The following is a 17500-nucleotide window of genomic DNA, read 5'->3' on the forward strand; positions in this document are numbered from 1 at the left end:
CACACACACACACACACACACACAAAGACAGATGTAAATAAGTAGAGTGAAACAACCACACACAGACACGCCCATGGACACACTGATACACATACACTGTATGCATACTTGCTTATCGTTGTCAGTCGAATCAATATCCAAGAATGGAGAGGAATGTATGTGTCACTCATACGGGTACAAAAAGCCAAATGCTGGAATTGACCTCCTTTAGGGGCCGTGTCCGTAGAGAATGCCTTTTGAGCGGAGCGCTTTGTATATGATGTCCATATAGCGCTCACACAGACTGCCTGATGCCCGCACCGTTCAACCATTCAACCATTCAACCGAGGTGCTCACTGCTCAAATGTCACTGTCATCTGCGTTACCATTACAAATAGCTCAGCTGAAACAATGTAAACATGGACTTCTCGTGGTTGCAGTATTGATTCAACGTTGGGTTGTTATTTACCGGGTTGTCACATACAATCAGGAGGATCAAATGACCGCCGCTCCGTTCCAAAAGTTGAACCGAGGCACCCCAGGGCGCTACACCAAAGAACGCTGGGCGTAGGGAGCGCTGAAGCGCGATGGTCAGCACTGGGAAGAGGAGCGGACAACCACGTCTTTACCGTAGGAATACATGGAAGACTGGCGCTGCCAACTCAAAAGGCGTTCCATGTGGACACGGCCTATAGATAGACGTCTGAGTGATCGACCTCATGTACTCCATATTTGGACATAATGGTCGAGCCAGAACTCCATATATGGTCATGGTTGATTTGGAGGTCCATATACGGAGCCACCTGAATCGACATATATAGATAATTATACGTTATTCTCTCCGCCAGGAGAGTTTGTTTTCACTTTCTGAAACTGGGACTAACATTGGTCAAGCCTCACGTGACACGTGACAATACGGTGAAATAGTGTGATCCGATTGGCTAGTGACGTATAGCGGCCTATAAAATACATGCGTCACTTTGAAAGAGTCTGTGCCTCTTTCAAAGTGAGGTAAGACAGTTCCAACAATCCTGCATGCAAAGCAGATACTTTAATTAAGCTAAAGCCTCTCTAGATGGGAAGGCCTCGATCCTACAAATGCTTAGTTAACAGCTAAGCGCCCAAACCAGCGAGCATGATTTCGAGTTGACATGGCTGAGAAATGGACAGATAGGACACTTACACAGACAGGAGGGATAGGACACTTACATAGACAGGACGGATAGGACACTTATACAGACAAGACGGATAGGACACTTATACAGACAGGACGGATAGGACACTTATACAGACAGGACGGATCGGACACTTATACAGACAGGATGGATAGGACAGTTAGAACATAAGAATTAGAACATTCCCAACATTCCCAACACAAGTCTGCTGGCGGAGACTTGTGCTCCGAGGAGCTCCGAGGAGCTCCGAGGAGCACAAGTCACTTTTTCCGCCAAGAGAGTTTGTTTTCACTTTCCGTCAACCAAGCAAACATTGGTCAGGACGAATAGGACACTTATACAGACAGGACAGATAGGACACTTATACAGACAGGACGGATTTTTTGTAAGAATTAGAACATAAGAGAACATGTTCTAATGTTCTCTTATGTTCGGTATAACGGCCTATAAATACGTGTGTCACTTTGAAAGAGTCTGTGCCTCTTTCAAAGTGAGGTAAGACAGGAACAATCACGAAATGGCTGAGAAATGGCGGATACTGTAACAATTGGATAGGACACTTACACAGACAGGACAGATAGGACACTTATACAGACAGGACAGACAGGACACTTACATAGACAGGACGGATAGGACACTTATACAGACAGGAGGGATAGGACACTTATACAGACAGGACGGATAGGACACTTACAGACAGAACATTCCCAACATTCCCAACACAAGTCTTCTGGCGGAGAGTTGTGCTCCGAGGAGCACTTTTTCTAGTTTATTTTCTTTTTACTTTCTCTGTAGCTAAGAAATAACCAGCAATCGCACACGTGCGCGCGAGCGCACACACACACACACACACACACACACACACACACACACACACACACCATCACAGAGAATAAAACTATAAGGCTATGTAATGACCACACACACAGTCTTTCTCTCAAAACACACGCCTGCGTACTCTTGGCTGCATAGTTTGCATGTAAGACGTGTGTGTGTGTGTGTGTGTGTGTGTGTGTGTGTGTGTGTGTGTGTGTGTGTGTGTGTGTGTGTGTGTGTGTGTGTGTGTGTGTGTGTGTGTGTCAGGGTTTCTATACAGCTGTGTCACCCCGCCTTGTAATGAGCTATTAAATGTTGTCTCCTTTCTTCTCCTCTCCAACACAAATCCTCTCATTCTTCTGGGCGTACTGTAATCCCCCTGTCGCAGGCTCAACCCCCCGTCAGCACCGCACCGCAATTACCACAATGCACCACTCCCACGGAATCACTTCCTGGTGCTAAATCCCTGCTTTTCACTAAAGCTCTTTGAAGGAGGGAGGGAGATTGAGAGGGAGAGGGAGAGAGAGGGAGAGACAGAAAGAGAGAGAGAGATGTGTGTGTGAGACAAAGAGAGAGAGCAGAGAGGGGGGGTAGAGAAGGAGACGGAGAGAGAGAGCGAGTGAGACCAAGACAGAGAGCCAGAGAGATTGATAGAGATTGATAGAGAGGGAGAGAGAGAAGCCTGATTTATCCTTTGTCGTAAGTCTGCACCAAAAATAGACGATTTTTGAAAGTCTGCCATTTTTGGCGTGAGTCAAGGATGGCAGTCAATGAGCTGATGCATGCCATCATCGACAGCTGTTGTGTGGTTGCGGAGGCAGTTGACCGGCCTGTCACCATCGTGGTTATGATGAGCTGACGATGCTTTCTTGCTTTCTTTGTGGGTGCAATCGTGGTCTGCTGTCTACGATGTGGGAGGGTGCTATTGTTGCTGTGGACACTTTTGTGATATAGATCTTGTGGTGTTTTATGTTTTTATTTTATGTATGTTCAAAGGGATAGCTTTTGTCCCATTCCTAAGCCAATAATTTGATCACCGCGGACCGGTAGGCAGCGGTTCCGGTAGGAGACACAAAGGAGACTTGTTGCCGGTCATCAAATTATTGGCTTAGGAAAACAACAAAATATCCATGAATCCTTTGCTGATCTCCATGGGGTGACTAATCGATAGAAAAAATGTCATTTTGGGACTGAACTATCCCCTTAATCTGTTTTTAGATGTTCTTAACAACCCCATCATGCTTATTCTGGGGAAAACTTTTGCAGTAAATAGCCGATGGACAATGAGCTTGTCCGTCGGCTATTTTTAGCGAAGATATTTAATGTAGAGCAAAACTAGTACTAGATACCTGTTGAGCTCCACAAAGCATGGGGTTTACGTGGTTAATCTGCTGTAACACAAATCGAACCGTCAAGCGTTGGATTTTAGATGACGTAATATTACCTCCATGGCAGTCAATGTGTTAAACAGGGGAGAAAAAGAATGATCATTCAAAATGAAGCTTAGCATTATTTCATGCAGGACACGGGAATCATACACGCCTCAGCTGTAATCGTCTGTCAGTCAGAGCTGATTGTTTACAATCAGCCTATATAGCTTCCTATTCTCCATTCACAGCCCTGCTGGTCATCGCGTCACGCTTTTCTACACTCCAATCAGAGCTCACGTCACGCTCTAAACAGAGCGGCTCCTTTAAATACGGCTTCTCCATTCATTAGATCTCTGCTTCCCTTGCTGCTTGCTACACATCTGCTGCTGCTTTAGCTTCCTCCTCCACCCCAGCCTCCACCTTTTGATTAGAGTTTGGCATATACAGTAGGCTCAAATACTATTGTGATTTCATGTCTGCTGATTCAAGACAATCGGTCAATGTATTGCTTAGGCCCACTCTTGTACACCTATGGGGGGGGTTTGCTTAGCGTTCCCTGATTTTGCTTAGCATGCTGCTTAAGCAACATTTAGGGAACATTCCAAGAGTAGAGCCATTTGCGCCAAGTTTAACTGTATTCCATGTGTTGCAATAAATGGTTAAATCTAGTTTGAGTGTTCTTGATTGAACTGTACTAAAAACAAACACAAATTACTAGAGTTACTTACTTACTAAAGTTGGTAGATTGCTACCTTTTCCAAAAAAAACTAAAACTAAACTTAACTATAAAACGGCTTCAAACAAAAAATGAAAACAAAACATCTAAATTAAATAATTATGAAAAATTCAAAACTATAATAACTTTGTGACAGAGACACTTAGTTCAACTCAGACAGACAGGCATGGTGGATAATGCTGATTTGAGAAACACTTCCTCAACATTGCAGTGTTGGTGCCATGACCATATAACAGTGTTTACAGCGTTGGTTGTGGGCGTGTGGCTGTTGGCTAATGCTTGGTAGCAGTTGCTAGCCCTGTTGGGACAGCATGGGTTCTTCTAAAAATGCCGCTTGTTCAATTTGCCATGCATTTACATTACATATGGTACTACAGAGCTCAGGGTTGAGTAAGGTTCAGGTCAAGACATTGTTTAAAGTATTGGGCCGGGGTCAGGTGGGGACTGAAAACCTCACGTTTGAGCTAGACAGGGCAAGAATTTGAGTCCCATGCAGAGCTCTAACACACACGCACACTCACGCGCACACACAAATTAGCGTTGCTGTCGGGTAGGAACCTCTTATCTCCATATTTTAACTTTCTGTGTTTTTTCGTAAATGAATATCATACTTGATCATACTACAGCGTCTAACAAAAATATAAAAAGTAGCAGATCTACATGCTCGAAATGCGGAGCAAAGCAACACGTTTTGAGCCTGTAGATCTGCTACTTTTGCTGTTTTTGAATTTGAATCCTGAAAAGTAACCGTTTTGGACATATGAGGTTTCCACCCGACAGAGACGTTATATTAGTACTATTACTACTACTACTACTACTACTACTACTACTGGAGTTAGTAAACACACACACACACACACACACACACACACACACACACACACACACACGTTACCATGGCGAGGAGGTATGCTGCTGGCCGGCCAGGTGGAGAGTCTTGGGCCGCGCGGCGGAGCAGCTGCCTGCATTGGCTGGCCGCTCCCAGTAGGGGTCACTGTGGAACACACAAAGCACACGTGAAGAGGAATTTCTTAACGGACTGCGCTCTCAAGGAGAAGAAGAAGAGGAAGAAGAGGTTAAAAAAAGAGTGAATAATAATAATAATAACAATAATAATAAAAAAAATAATAATAATAATAAATAGAGGGAGAAAAAAGAAGAACATTAAGACAAAGTAAAATGTGAGGGGAAAAAATAAGTGAGGAGAACAAGAAGAAAAAGAAAGGCAGTGACCATCATCTCTCCTTATGTGTCCCCAGTGAAGGACCAATGCATTACAAACAACGTTCAGTCAGATGACTGGACAGTCATTGAACAAAAGGTATGAAAGGACACAGCAGTTGGGCATTTGTACCTCACATGGGCAAGAGAATATCAACTCATCCATTGTGTATTTAAAGGTGCTACAGACCAGTGGTTCTCACACCCTTTCATGTCAAGGACCCCCACATTTTTGTGCCAGGGAACCCCAGAAGAGAAGATTTATGAGAAAAACAAAGCAAAGTTATTCGCACAATTTCCAAAAGATTTCAAAAATAGCTCTCTTGTAATGTACACATATGTGGTATAATGTGTTATAACACAAACCTAATTAATGGAATTTCACCAAACGCAAATAGACCAACAAAGTGGTACATTCAGTCCATATTTGCACTATGGCACCCTCTGTCACCGAAAAAAAGGAAAACCCATTTGTACAGGATAACTATTAACTGAGGTTTTCTGGTACAGTAATACAGTTGTTTTAAAAGCACCTCTGTGATTTTACTGCCTTGTGAATCAACCATCTCTCGCACAGAGAATGGCTGTGATAATTACAGCCCCGAAAAAACCCCAAACTTTTTTTCAGCAAACTCAGACATTGCCTGATAACAGTGCGCCGGTGCAAATCGACAGCTCCGAGTTTTTAACAATTACTGGTTTGTGCTTAGCGCTAGACTAAAGTTAATTAAATGTTCTGTGAGTTTGAGAGTGCTGTGTTGGTGTGGGCTGTCAGCTCCACCCCCCCCCCCCTCCATGTACCTTTAGTTGTTGAATTATTTAAGTGCCGATAAAAGGAATAGTCCAATGCGAATCATCCATAGAAATTGCTGATGTCCTCTATAGCAAAAAAAATGAAATTATCCACATTCTCCAGTAATAGCAGTCCTGCCCAAACAGGGCTTTTTAGTTTAACTTTTTATTCATCACAATGTCAATAGTTTGCCTTCATTAACATCTAACTTCCATTAAATGATTACCTTCTCTTATTTATTTTTTCATCATCCTTTCGTCACATGTGTATATGCCCTGTCAAGGCACAAACATATAATAACGAACAACGAGCAGCCGATCATCAACATGCATTTTTGAATTCCAGTGCCTTTTTCTAAGATGGTCAAAGATAATACTTTACCAGCAAGTCCTAACCTTGATAAGGGATACATCGGAGTATAATTTGTCTCTTCAACTTATGTTTTTTCATAAATGAATGCCCTACTTCATCATAAAAAAGATAGTGAAAATAGCTGATCTACAAGCTCACAACGCCTTGCGATAATAGAACGATTTTGAACTTTTTTACACCCAACAGCAACGATAGCAATGTGCAGTGTGCGTGTGTCAGAGAGTGAAAAAGACAGAGAGAGACAGGGAGAGAGAGTGTGTGTGTGTGTGTGTGTGTGTGTGTGTGTGTGTGTGTGTGTGTGTGTGTGTGTGTGTGTGTGTGTGTGTGTGTGTGTGTGTGTGTGTGTGTGTGTGTGTGTGTTGTGTTTACAGTGCTGAAGGCAGCGAGGACAGGGCGGAGCGGCCCAGCTAATAGGATCCAACAGCTTGGTGACTGAGTATGCACACTGGATTATTTGAATTTTTACACACCCACCAAAGACAGCCTGTCAAAATGAATACGCCAATGGATTCCTCATACAGCAGACAGAGAGACGAGACGGAGAGAGAAGGCAAGAGAGAGAGAGAGAGAGAGAGAGAGAGAGAGAGAGAGAGAGAGAGAGAGAGAGAGAGAGAGGAGGAGAGGGAGAGAGAGAGAGAGGAGGAAGGGGACAAGAAAAGGAGAGAGAAGGAGAGTTGAAGGAGATTGAGAAAGAAGGAATGGGATCAAGATGGAGGGAGAGATAAATGCAGGAGAGAGGGACTGAGAGAAAAAAACAAAAACAAATAAAAGATGAGAAACAAGTGAGAAAGAATCAAATATCGGGAGAGAGAGAGACAGAGAGAGAGAGACAGAGAGAGAGAGAGAGAGGGAGAGGGAGAGTCAGTGAAGCGATGCTTGGCTGGGAGGAGGAACATTAACGTATAAAACTCTGACATTGTCTGAAAGGATATTACTGTAAAACACTGTTTGGCCTCCAGCTGGCTGCCTATACACTCTGCTCCGTGTAGGAGGGAGAACAAACAAACACCAAACCGCACATTTGTTTCTAACTTTCATCGTTTTTTCTGTTGCACTGTGTGTAAGCCTCTACTCAACACCAAAAACAACAAATACATCACGGTTAAATGCCAGACTCACTCAAAGAGTGCTATTGAGACGTGTCGATTGTCAGGTGACACGTTCAGTTTGGAGTCTGGACTAAGCGATCATTTTGAGCAACTGCATGCTGTCTGCAAGCTAGTAGTTGTCTCCGCCAGGAGACATTGTTTTCACTTTCCACATGTCAAGCTAACATTGGTCAAGCCTCACGTGACACGTGACAATACGGTGAAATAGTGTGATCTGATTGGCTAGTGACGTATAGCGGCCTATAAATACATGTGTCACTTTGAAAGAGTCTTAGCCTCTTTCAAAGTGAGGTAAGACAGGAATAATCACACTTACACAGACAGGACAGATAGGACACTTACATAGGACACTTACATACTGTAGACAGGACGGATAGGACACTTATACAGACAGGACGGATAGGACACTTATGCAGACAGGACGGATAGGACACTTATACAGACAGGACGGATAGGACAGTTATACAGACGGATAGGACACTTGTGTCATGTTACTATGACACAGTAACATGTTCTATTTTTTGTAAGAATTAGAACATAAGAAGTAGAACATTCCCAACATTCCCAAGTCTGCTGGTGGAGACTTGTGCTCCAAGGAGCACTTTTTCTAGTTTTCAACTGATTTGGTTTTACAATGTCTTTCAAATCACTAGGACTAGACACTTTTTCACAGAGATTGAGTGATATTTGGCGCGACCAAGAGTCGCCATTAACACCGGTTTTGCCTTTCTAAACCGGGAGCATGCGTGTCATGTAAAACCTGATTTATACTGCATCGTACAACGGTGACGTGTAGCCAAAAAAAGGTAATCTACGTGCTAACCACGCGTGGCGGATGCAACGCGTTAGCCTGTAAACGGGCTAATTTCGGGACGAGATGCGATCATACGACGGAGCATAAATTAGGCATAACAAGACAAGCGCCTGCATCTCACAGCAGTTGTTGGTAGATTCCATACATTCACGACTGTTGCATTTATTTCACAAAATACAGACAGAACGGACTGACATAATTGGAGTCACATAAGCTCCAGTACTGAAGCATTTACCTTCACCGAGCGACAAGAAGGCTGTTTTTTCCAAATAATAAGCGCATGCTAAAGTTGTGCAACCCACTCGGTTGCTGTCAAAAACTGTATGGGAAAAACTTCTCCATGTCCATTGACAGTCAACCTACGGCCATTTGGAGAAAAGACAAAGCTGCTCCCCAGGTTTATTTGTCCATGCATTTGGCTAACACAGGCTCAGTCCGCGTATTCACACGACGGCTTGTCACTTATGAGGGGAGGGGGAGCGCTCCACGCGAAATCTCGCAAGACGCGAGAATCTCGCGAGAGTTCACGCATCAGAGCCGTTCTGTAGGAACGGCAGCTCATGAGTGACAAACAGGTTTGGAGCGACGAAAAAAGCAGAATTAGCGATATGCTCTAGGCTCCATTCTAGCTGTCGGAGGGGTCTGCAAAATGGAGAACAGGGGCTTCTATGAAAAAAGTCAACTGCATCAGGTATGTTGGTGACTGATGATTATAGGTTGATACAATCCACATGTATTTTGGTCTGGCTCTCTCCTTTAAGGCACCATGTGTGTTCAGTGACGGTGTCATTTCTTCTCAACTGCTCAGCTAAAGCAGTGAGTCACTGAGCGGCCTGTAGAACAGGGCTTTTTTATTTTATTTTAAATGTACCATGACTCAGGAGGACATCTCTGCTTTGAACCCAGCCTGCCCTCGGAATGAAGAGAACATTAAAGAGGGATCGGCAGAACTCCCTAGGAAGGGGAGATTACAAGTTGAATGGAGGAGTGGGAGTTAATTAAACTCCTGAGAGTGTGCAATTGTAACCAAATGGACCCGTACGGGTCCATTTGGTTACATTTGCACACTCTCAAGAGTTAAAAGGTGCTATAATAGACAACATTCAACCACTAGAGGTCGCGTTGCCTATTCTGCGGGGAACATCCGCCAAAAATTGTCGATCAGTGTAACCGGGGGAAAAAAACGTACAGTTGAAACTCAAGTCGGTTTCTCTAAGACTAGAGGGCTAAGTTTGAGTTTTTATTTTATTTTACTGTGAAGGTAAACCCAGATAGCTATAAGCACTGTCTTTTTGCATCATCTATCCTCTATGCTTTCTACCTCCCTTTCTCCCCATCCCTCTATCCATATCCCTCTACCCCCACACCTCCCTCTCTCTCTCTCTCTCTCCCTCTCTCTCTCTTTACAACACTCCTTCTACACAACACACACTGTCACAGCCAGAAGTGACTGCACCCACACACCCACAAACAAACACACACACACACACACACACACACACACACGCACGTAAACCGAAACAACCATATGAGGAATAGCATATCAACACTTACACACACGCAAGCACACACACAGCAGGAAGATGTACACAACACACTCAACACAGTCATGCACTCAACAGAAAATCTATAGATTTAGAGTAGAAGCACACACACACACACACACACACACACACACACACACACACACACACACACACACACACACACACACACACACACACACACACACACACACACACACACACACACACACACACACACACACACACAATTGCAAATAGACACAGGCATGCATGCAAACACACTGTACCCATATACACAAGAGTGCGCGCATGCAAACACCAACACAAACGCACGCACGCACACATGCACGCACGCACACACAGCCTATCAGAGCAGGGCAGCAGCAGTACAATAGGTTTTGCTGGGTGAGGCCGTGGTTAAATTGCACACAGTGAGCGGCAGATTTGGACCATTTTTCAAGGCCAACTATATATTACAAATTGGCTACCAGTGCATTGTCTGAGATTACACACAACACACAACACACACACACACACACACACACACACACACACACACACACACACACACACACACACACACACACACAGTGAAAAACTAATCCAGGCCTGTCCTATTGTGGTGTATAGAGCCATAGAAATCTGGCCTTTCTGTCTCTTTGAACCATTTCCCACAAATAAACCATGTGATTGAAAATGTGTCAGTTTAGCAAGCAGCACCTCTCTCTCACACAAACACACACACACACACACACACTCACACGCAAAAGCAATCTCATGCAGAAACAGGCACGCACACACACACACCCCTGTGTTTGCTGAACTCTGGTTTGTTATGAACATGTTCAACACTTCCAGGGCAGGTTCAAATCCATAACCCAGGGGGTACACACACACACACACACACACACACACACACACACACACACACACACACACACACACACACACACACACACACACACACACACACACACACACACACACACACACACACACACACACACACACACACACACACACACACTGAAACAGATGGAAAAATGACAGACACATATTTAGTTTAGTGACAACACAAGATGAACTGCCATATACACACACAGGCACACACCAAACAGGTACAGCAACACACACGCACACACACACTCCACCCCTCCCCCAGGCAGTGGGATATATTGGGATATACTATGTGCTTCCACTTCAGCCTGGCCAGTCTTGCTTCAGTGCTGCAGTAAAGCTGGCCGGGGTCCTGAGACTGACAACACACACTACCTACCAATCCCTGCACACACACACACACACACACCCCCCCGGTGGGAAGAGACTCGTACAACATACAACTTCAAATAAAATACTATGGATTGAAAATAGCCAAAACATATCGTTGCTGTCTGTAAGAAACCTTTTATCTCCATATTCTATATTTTTCTGTATATTCTGTATATGCTCTTGCATTTCAATCCTGTAAAGTAGCAGCTTTTGACATACTGTATGAGGTTTCCACCCGACAGAGACGATATGAGAGACAGAGAGAGGTGGGTGTAGGAGAGAGAGGTTGGGGGAGGGAGGGAGAGAGAGAGAGACGAAAGGATAGGCGAGAGGGGGAGGCATGAGAAAGGGAGGGAGAAAGAGAATTCAGGAAGGATGGAGGGAAGGAAGGAGAGAGGCAGAAAGAGAGAGAGAGAGAGAATGGGGGAGGGTGGGGGGGCTGGTGGAGATGAAGGGAGGAGGTGGTCTTTTTACTTCAAACATACAGTAACATGGAGGATGTGGGGGTTTTCCTGCACAATGGTCGTGCGTAACGAGATTAAACTTAGACGCTGAGAAATGCATTGATGGTCAAATTTAATACAGGACACGTTTAATGGCATAGTACGGTATGCAACTTTGCCCTGTGTTTTACATCAGAGGTTCTCAAACTTTTTCCATGTCAAGGACCCCTAAATTGATATTTATTAGACCCCCCATCTGAAAATGTTTTGTGCCAGGGACCCCCAGAAGAGAATATGGATGAAGTGGTTAAAATGTTTTTTTTTACTTAACATTTAACATCTATCTGAAGTATTTATGTTTGAAGTAATAGTGAGATAAGATTTCAGATTGGTCTCTGTTTTAAACAATTCAATTTGTTTTAAAAAACATAAAATACAAACAAATATATATAATAATTAAAAACAATCACAACGCCAAACACAACAGCGTGGCACAGACAGTCAACCCATAAGGAGTACAATACAACGTTCTAAATGAATGGAATAACAACATTATTCAAGCTCCTTCTGTTCTGTTATTTTTCCCACTTCCTGGACTTCATGTCAGAGACTGGCTGCTGAGCATTAATCCTCAGGAGAGTTTGTTATTTGGACATCTCTCTCTTCACACACACTCAGCCAGGCACAGGAGTGGGCATGTCAGGAGAGAGATAAGAGAAATCAAGCGCTCCGCAGGTTCGGGCAAAAAGGTCACGCTGACATTCAACAAGAGGAGAGGGGAGAGGAGAGGAGAGGAGAGGATAGAAGAGGAGAGGAGAGGAGAGGAGAGGAGAGGAGAGGAGAGGAGAGGAGAGGAGAGGAGAGGAGAGGAGAGGAGAGGATTAACCCATTAAGACCGGGAACGCATCTGTGTCATTTTAGATTTGAGCTACTGTATATCCATTATTTGTATTCTTTGGCTATTCAAAAATAGCAGATCTACAAGCTCATAGCGCCGCGCTACAAGCTTGTAGATCTGCTGTTTTTTGAAAAAGCTTGAAGATTTGCGCAAATCTTCAAATATATATTTATTTTTAAAGCGTTAATATTAACATTATTTTGTAACTCAAATCTTTGCTTCTGGAGGTCCCTGGAACAAAATATTTTACAAATGTTAAAATGTATATTCAAAGATTTGCTCAAATGTTCACGGTTTAAAAAAAATAGCAGATCTACAAGCTTGTATATCTGCTATTTTTTCAAAGCCAAAGAAATCAAAACATTACACAGACAGACGTGTTCCCGGATTGCGTGGGTTAAAGAAAACAGTAGAACAATAAAACATTTGCACAGAGCGCTGAGCTGAATGGCCAGGTCACCTGTCTTTAATCTGTAAACACTTCTTTCAATTCTCGTGCACGTCTTCTGCATATCGTCGCTGTCGGGCTTATCTCTACATTCTAACCTTTTTGTGTTTTTTTTTTTTGTAAAAATAACGCCCTACTTGATCATACTACAGTGTCACACAAAAGTATCAAAAGTAGCAGATCTTTGAGAACCACGGCCCTATAACACAGTCAAGGACACTTGGGGGGACACTCTCAGAAGCACTGTGGTACAGTATGCCACACCGACATTTCTCACCCCCCCCCGTTACACTTACACACATGCAAGCAAACACACACACACACACAGCAGGAAGATGTACACAACACAGTCAACACAGTCATGCACTCAACAGAAAATCTATAGATTTAGAGTAGAAGCACGTGCACACACACACACACACACACACACACACACACACACACACACACACACACACACACACACACACACACACACACACACACACACACACACACACAGGTATGAGTGTGACTAAATAAATCTGTTGAATGTTGAGTGGAACAGAGAACAGAGACAGAGGTAGAACAGTACTGCACAGTACAGAACAGAACAGTAAGGCAGTATGCAGCAGTATAGTCCAGTCTCCTACACTTTGTCTATAGAGATTAAATATTAAAAGAAGCTCTCTGCCCCACATCAAACAACAATCTCTCTCTCTCACTGACACACACACACATGAGTCAAAACACGCACGCGCAAAATCAAACTTGTACGCAGTCTCTTGTAGACACACATTCTCTCACACACACACACACACACAGACACACACACACACACACACACACACACACACACTGATAAAATTCCCTGCTGTGATGCTCACTCACCTCTGTAGTGACAGAGGGAGAGAGAGAGAGAGAGAATCTCCCATTCCTCTGTTCTTCACCTCTACTCTGTTCTAGCAGAAGACACAGCAGGATGAAATAAACAGGACAGACAGAGAGAGAGAGAGAGAGAGAGAGAGAGAGAGAGAGAGAGAGAGAGAGAGAGAGAGAGAGAGAGAGAGAGAGATACTTTGACTTTTAAAATACCTTTATTTAAACAAGACCTGTGTCTTCGCACACTATACAATATGTATATAATATTCTCACATAAAGTACAGCAATAAAAAAAGAATGCTCCAGGCACTTCTGCTTTAAAACAAGACATTTTACATTTCACAATTAATATGGTTGAGAAGGAGAAAGAAAATTATGGTGAAAAAAAAAAAAAAAAAAGGTAACATTTAGAACTAGGTTTATAGTTAGGAAAACATTCAGGTTGGGTGCAGGATTAGGATTAGACTTTTAGAGGTTAGGTTTAGGGGTTTGGAGTTATGCCTGATTCATAGTTAGTTGTTTACCGGTACGTCGATCTACAGGCTTGTAGATCAGCCATTTTTTCAGCTATTTTCTGCCATTTTCAATGCTAACATTACAAGTCCTCACAAGTATAGTAATACAAACCTCTCTCTCTGTGTGTGTGTGTGTGTGTGTGTGTGTGTGTGTGTGTGTGTGTGTGTGTGTGTGTGTGTGTGTGTGTGTCTCTCGTGTGTCTCGTGTGTGTGTGTGTGTGTGTGTGTGTGTGTGTGTGTGTGTGTGTGTGTGTGTGTGTGTGTGTGTGTGTGTGTGTGTGTGTCGGGGAGAGCGTGACAGAGGGACATAGAGATAGGAAAGGAGGCGAACGGAGAGAAGGGGGGATAGAATAAAGCGATAGAGATGAGAGAGAGGGAACAGGTGGTAGAGATGAACTGAGGCAGAGTCATGCTGTCTTTGACGCACACACAATTTACACACTCCTGACCTCCTGCTGGGAGCTGGTCACACACACGCACACACACGCACACACACACACACACACACACACGCGTGCACGCAAGCACGCACAAATGCACGCACACACACACAATCAGCAACAACCTGTACATTTGTTCTATTAAAATGGAGGAGTTTACAGTGTGTTTTAGCTAAAACACTGGTCTATTCCTCTCCTTATTGTTCACACACGCACATACAAGCGCACTCACGCACGCACGCACGCACGCACGCACGCACGCACGCACTCACTCGAGACTGACAACCCAAATCCAAGTCTAAGTCAAAGGCCTGCCACTCACTGCCACAGGTTGTGCGTGCGTTTGTGCGTGCGAGCGTGCGTGCGTGCGTGCGAGCTGGTGGTGGATCTTTGTGAACAGTGATGTGTGACAGAGAGAGAGAGGGGGATAGAGAGAGGGATACAGATAGAGAGAGAGATGGACTGAGTGATGGAGAGAGATATGGATTCAGAGAAAAGAGGGATAGAGGAAGGATTGATTTAAAGCTAAGAGGCCGAAGCACACTGAATATAAAGAAGAAACGAAGGGAGAGAGAGAGAGAGAGAGAGAGAGAGAGAGAGAGAGAGAGAGAGAGAGAGAGAGAGAGACTTAGTTTCCACACAGCTGTGTGTTCTCTCTGTCCGTAAGTCTGTTTATTCCATTCATTTCAAATGGAACCTCCTGAACTCCAGTGTGAAACTCCTCCTTTTGCCGTACGGAAGTTGAAAAAATAATAATTTAAACCTTGTACGGATTTGGGAGAGACCCTACACATTGCTTTGTGTACCAGGAAACAAGCAGAAGACACTATGTCATTCAAATCAGTGGCTTGACTGTGTTAACATATTTTATAGAGCTTTTCAGGTACTCAATTGCACTTTACATTAATTAACCACTTAAGAGAGAGAGAGAGAGAGAGAGAGAGAGAGAGAGAGAGAGAGAGAGAGAGAGAGAGAGAGAGAGAGTGTGTTATGGTTTGACACCATAGAGAGGGTTGGAAATGTGATGTGTAGATCAGTGGTGATGTGCGCTGTCACCTAGCTCTGTCTACTAGCTCACCACATCACTCAAAGTCTCTCTTTTAACCCGCTGTCCCTGTTTTAGGCATGTCCTTATGGGCCCAAAACTTTTGCCCTATAGATCTGCTATTCTCGCCCCGGCATACCGGTGCAACAAAGCTTAAAATAGAGCTTAAGAGTGGTGCGATGCAACGCGAGAGTGCCGACTGCGCGAATGAACGCGTGCAGTGGTGGAAAAAGTACTTGCATGTTTTACTTAAGCATTGCGACGCGTTCTGAGCTTGTAGATTGGCTACTTTCAAATAGCCAAAGTTTAAATAGGGGTGAAGTGGTTAATGTATGTTTTGTAATAATAATTCAAATCTACAACTAGTAACTAAAGTTTTCAAATAATTGTAGTGGAGTAAAAGTACAATATTTGTCTCTGAGATGTAGTGGAGTAGACGTAAAAGTATTGAAAATACGCTACTTGAGTAAATGTACTTAGTTACTTTACACCACTGAATTAATGCACGCTCGTGTACTCTTTTCTCTGCATCACATTCTCACCATTGTTTTTCCATGCCGTGGCTCTCTCTCTCTCTCTCTCTCTCTCTCTCTCTCGTTTGAGGAGAGTAAACAGGAGTGCTAGCTCGTCCTATAACAATCCACTGCGGTGTTTTGCCTGAGTTGGCCTACATGCAGGTGCTTAACAAAAAATATCCCATCAAGCATTGACATTCCCAGGTATTGTGAGGCGGAACGGTCGCTTGTGGCGTTCCTAATGTAGGTGTGTGTGTCAGCAATATTGCTAATGACAGCCATATCTAACAGTAAACTAACGTTGCAACCGTCTTCCACCTTTCCTTGGAGAACTGAACATGTTGACTGCACAGGGCGCTACAGATTGATAATAACATTGAAGTGAAATAAAATACAATACAAGCCAGTGTCCTTGTCCTTGACAGTGGTGGACAGTAACAAAGTACATTTAATTGTACTGTACTTAAGTACACTCCACTACATAGTCAAAGACAAATATTATACTTTTTACTCCACTACATTTTTAGGAAGGGAACAATTATGAATTAACCACAAAACTTTATGGAAAATATTGTTTTGGGGGTATAGAGAAATGCATTGATATTAAGAAGAAAACTACTTTGTATTTTTGAAGTTCAGTACTTTTAACACAAATTTGACAGAGCAACTTGTAGTTGAGTAATATTTGACCAGGAGTATCTATACTTTGACTCAAGTACTGAACCACATTACTGTTAACCTCGGTCCCAGCCTCACTTATCTGCGAAAAGAAGAGCCTGGTCACGACCTAAAGCAGCGAGTGTCTAGGAAGTCGAGTGGACGGGATTTCCGTTTCCCCCGGAAATGATATTTTTTGACCAATCACAACACTCGTTTCATTGACGGAGAATGTTAACAGATTTGTAAAGCATCAACGTCATTTCCTTGGGATGTACTTCCGCCAAATTCAATCATTTCCGGTTGTCAACTTCCTAGACAACCAACATCCCAGGTCTTGCCCAGGGTGCATTACTGTCCTCTAGGTGGTGAACTACTACAGTCCTGGTGAACCATGTCACTGTCCTCTAGGCCAGTGTTTCCCAATCAGTGGGTCGGGACCCAGTTTTGGGTCACAGACCTATTTGTATGGGGTCGCGAGTAAATATCCCGTAATTT

General features: G+C 43.6%; 1 protein-coding gene across 1 annotated transcript in view; it reads right to left on the reverse strand.

Annotated features, from left to right (window-relative positions):
* The window catches only part of npas3 (neuronal PAS domain protein 3), a gene marked incomplete at its 5' end in the record, with an annotated part of 372500 nt that overhangs the window by 255856 nt on the left and 99144 nt on the right, over nucleotides 1-17500 (reverse strand). The window contains one exon of the mRNA XM_084045562.1: nucleotides 4972-5070. Within this exon, the coding sequence (XP_083901688.1) occupies nucleotides 4972-5070 (99 nt within the window). The remainder of the gene's footprint in view (nucleotides 1-4971; nucleotides 5071-17500) is intronic.

Source organism: Gymnoscopelus microlampas (genome assembly GCF_963454915.1).
Source record: "Gymnoscopelus microlampas genome assembly, chromosome: 20".
Lineage (NCBI taxonomy): Eukaryota > Metazoa > Chordata > Actinopteri > Myctophiformes > Myctophidae > Gymnoscopelus > Gymnoscopelus microlampas.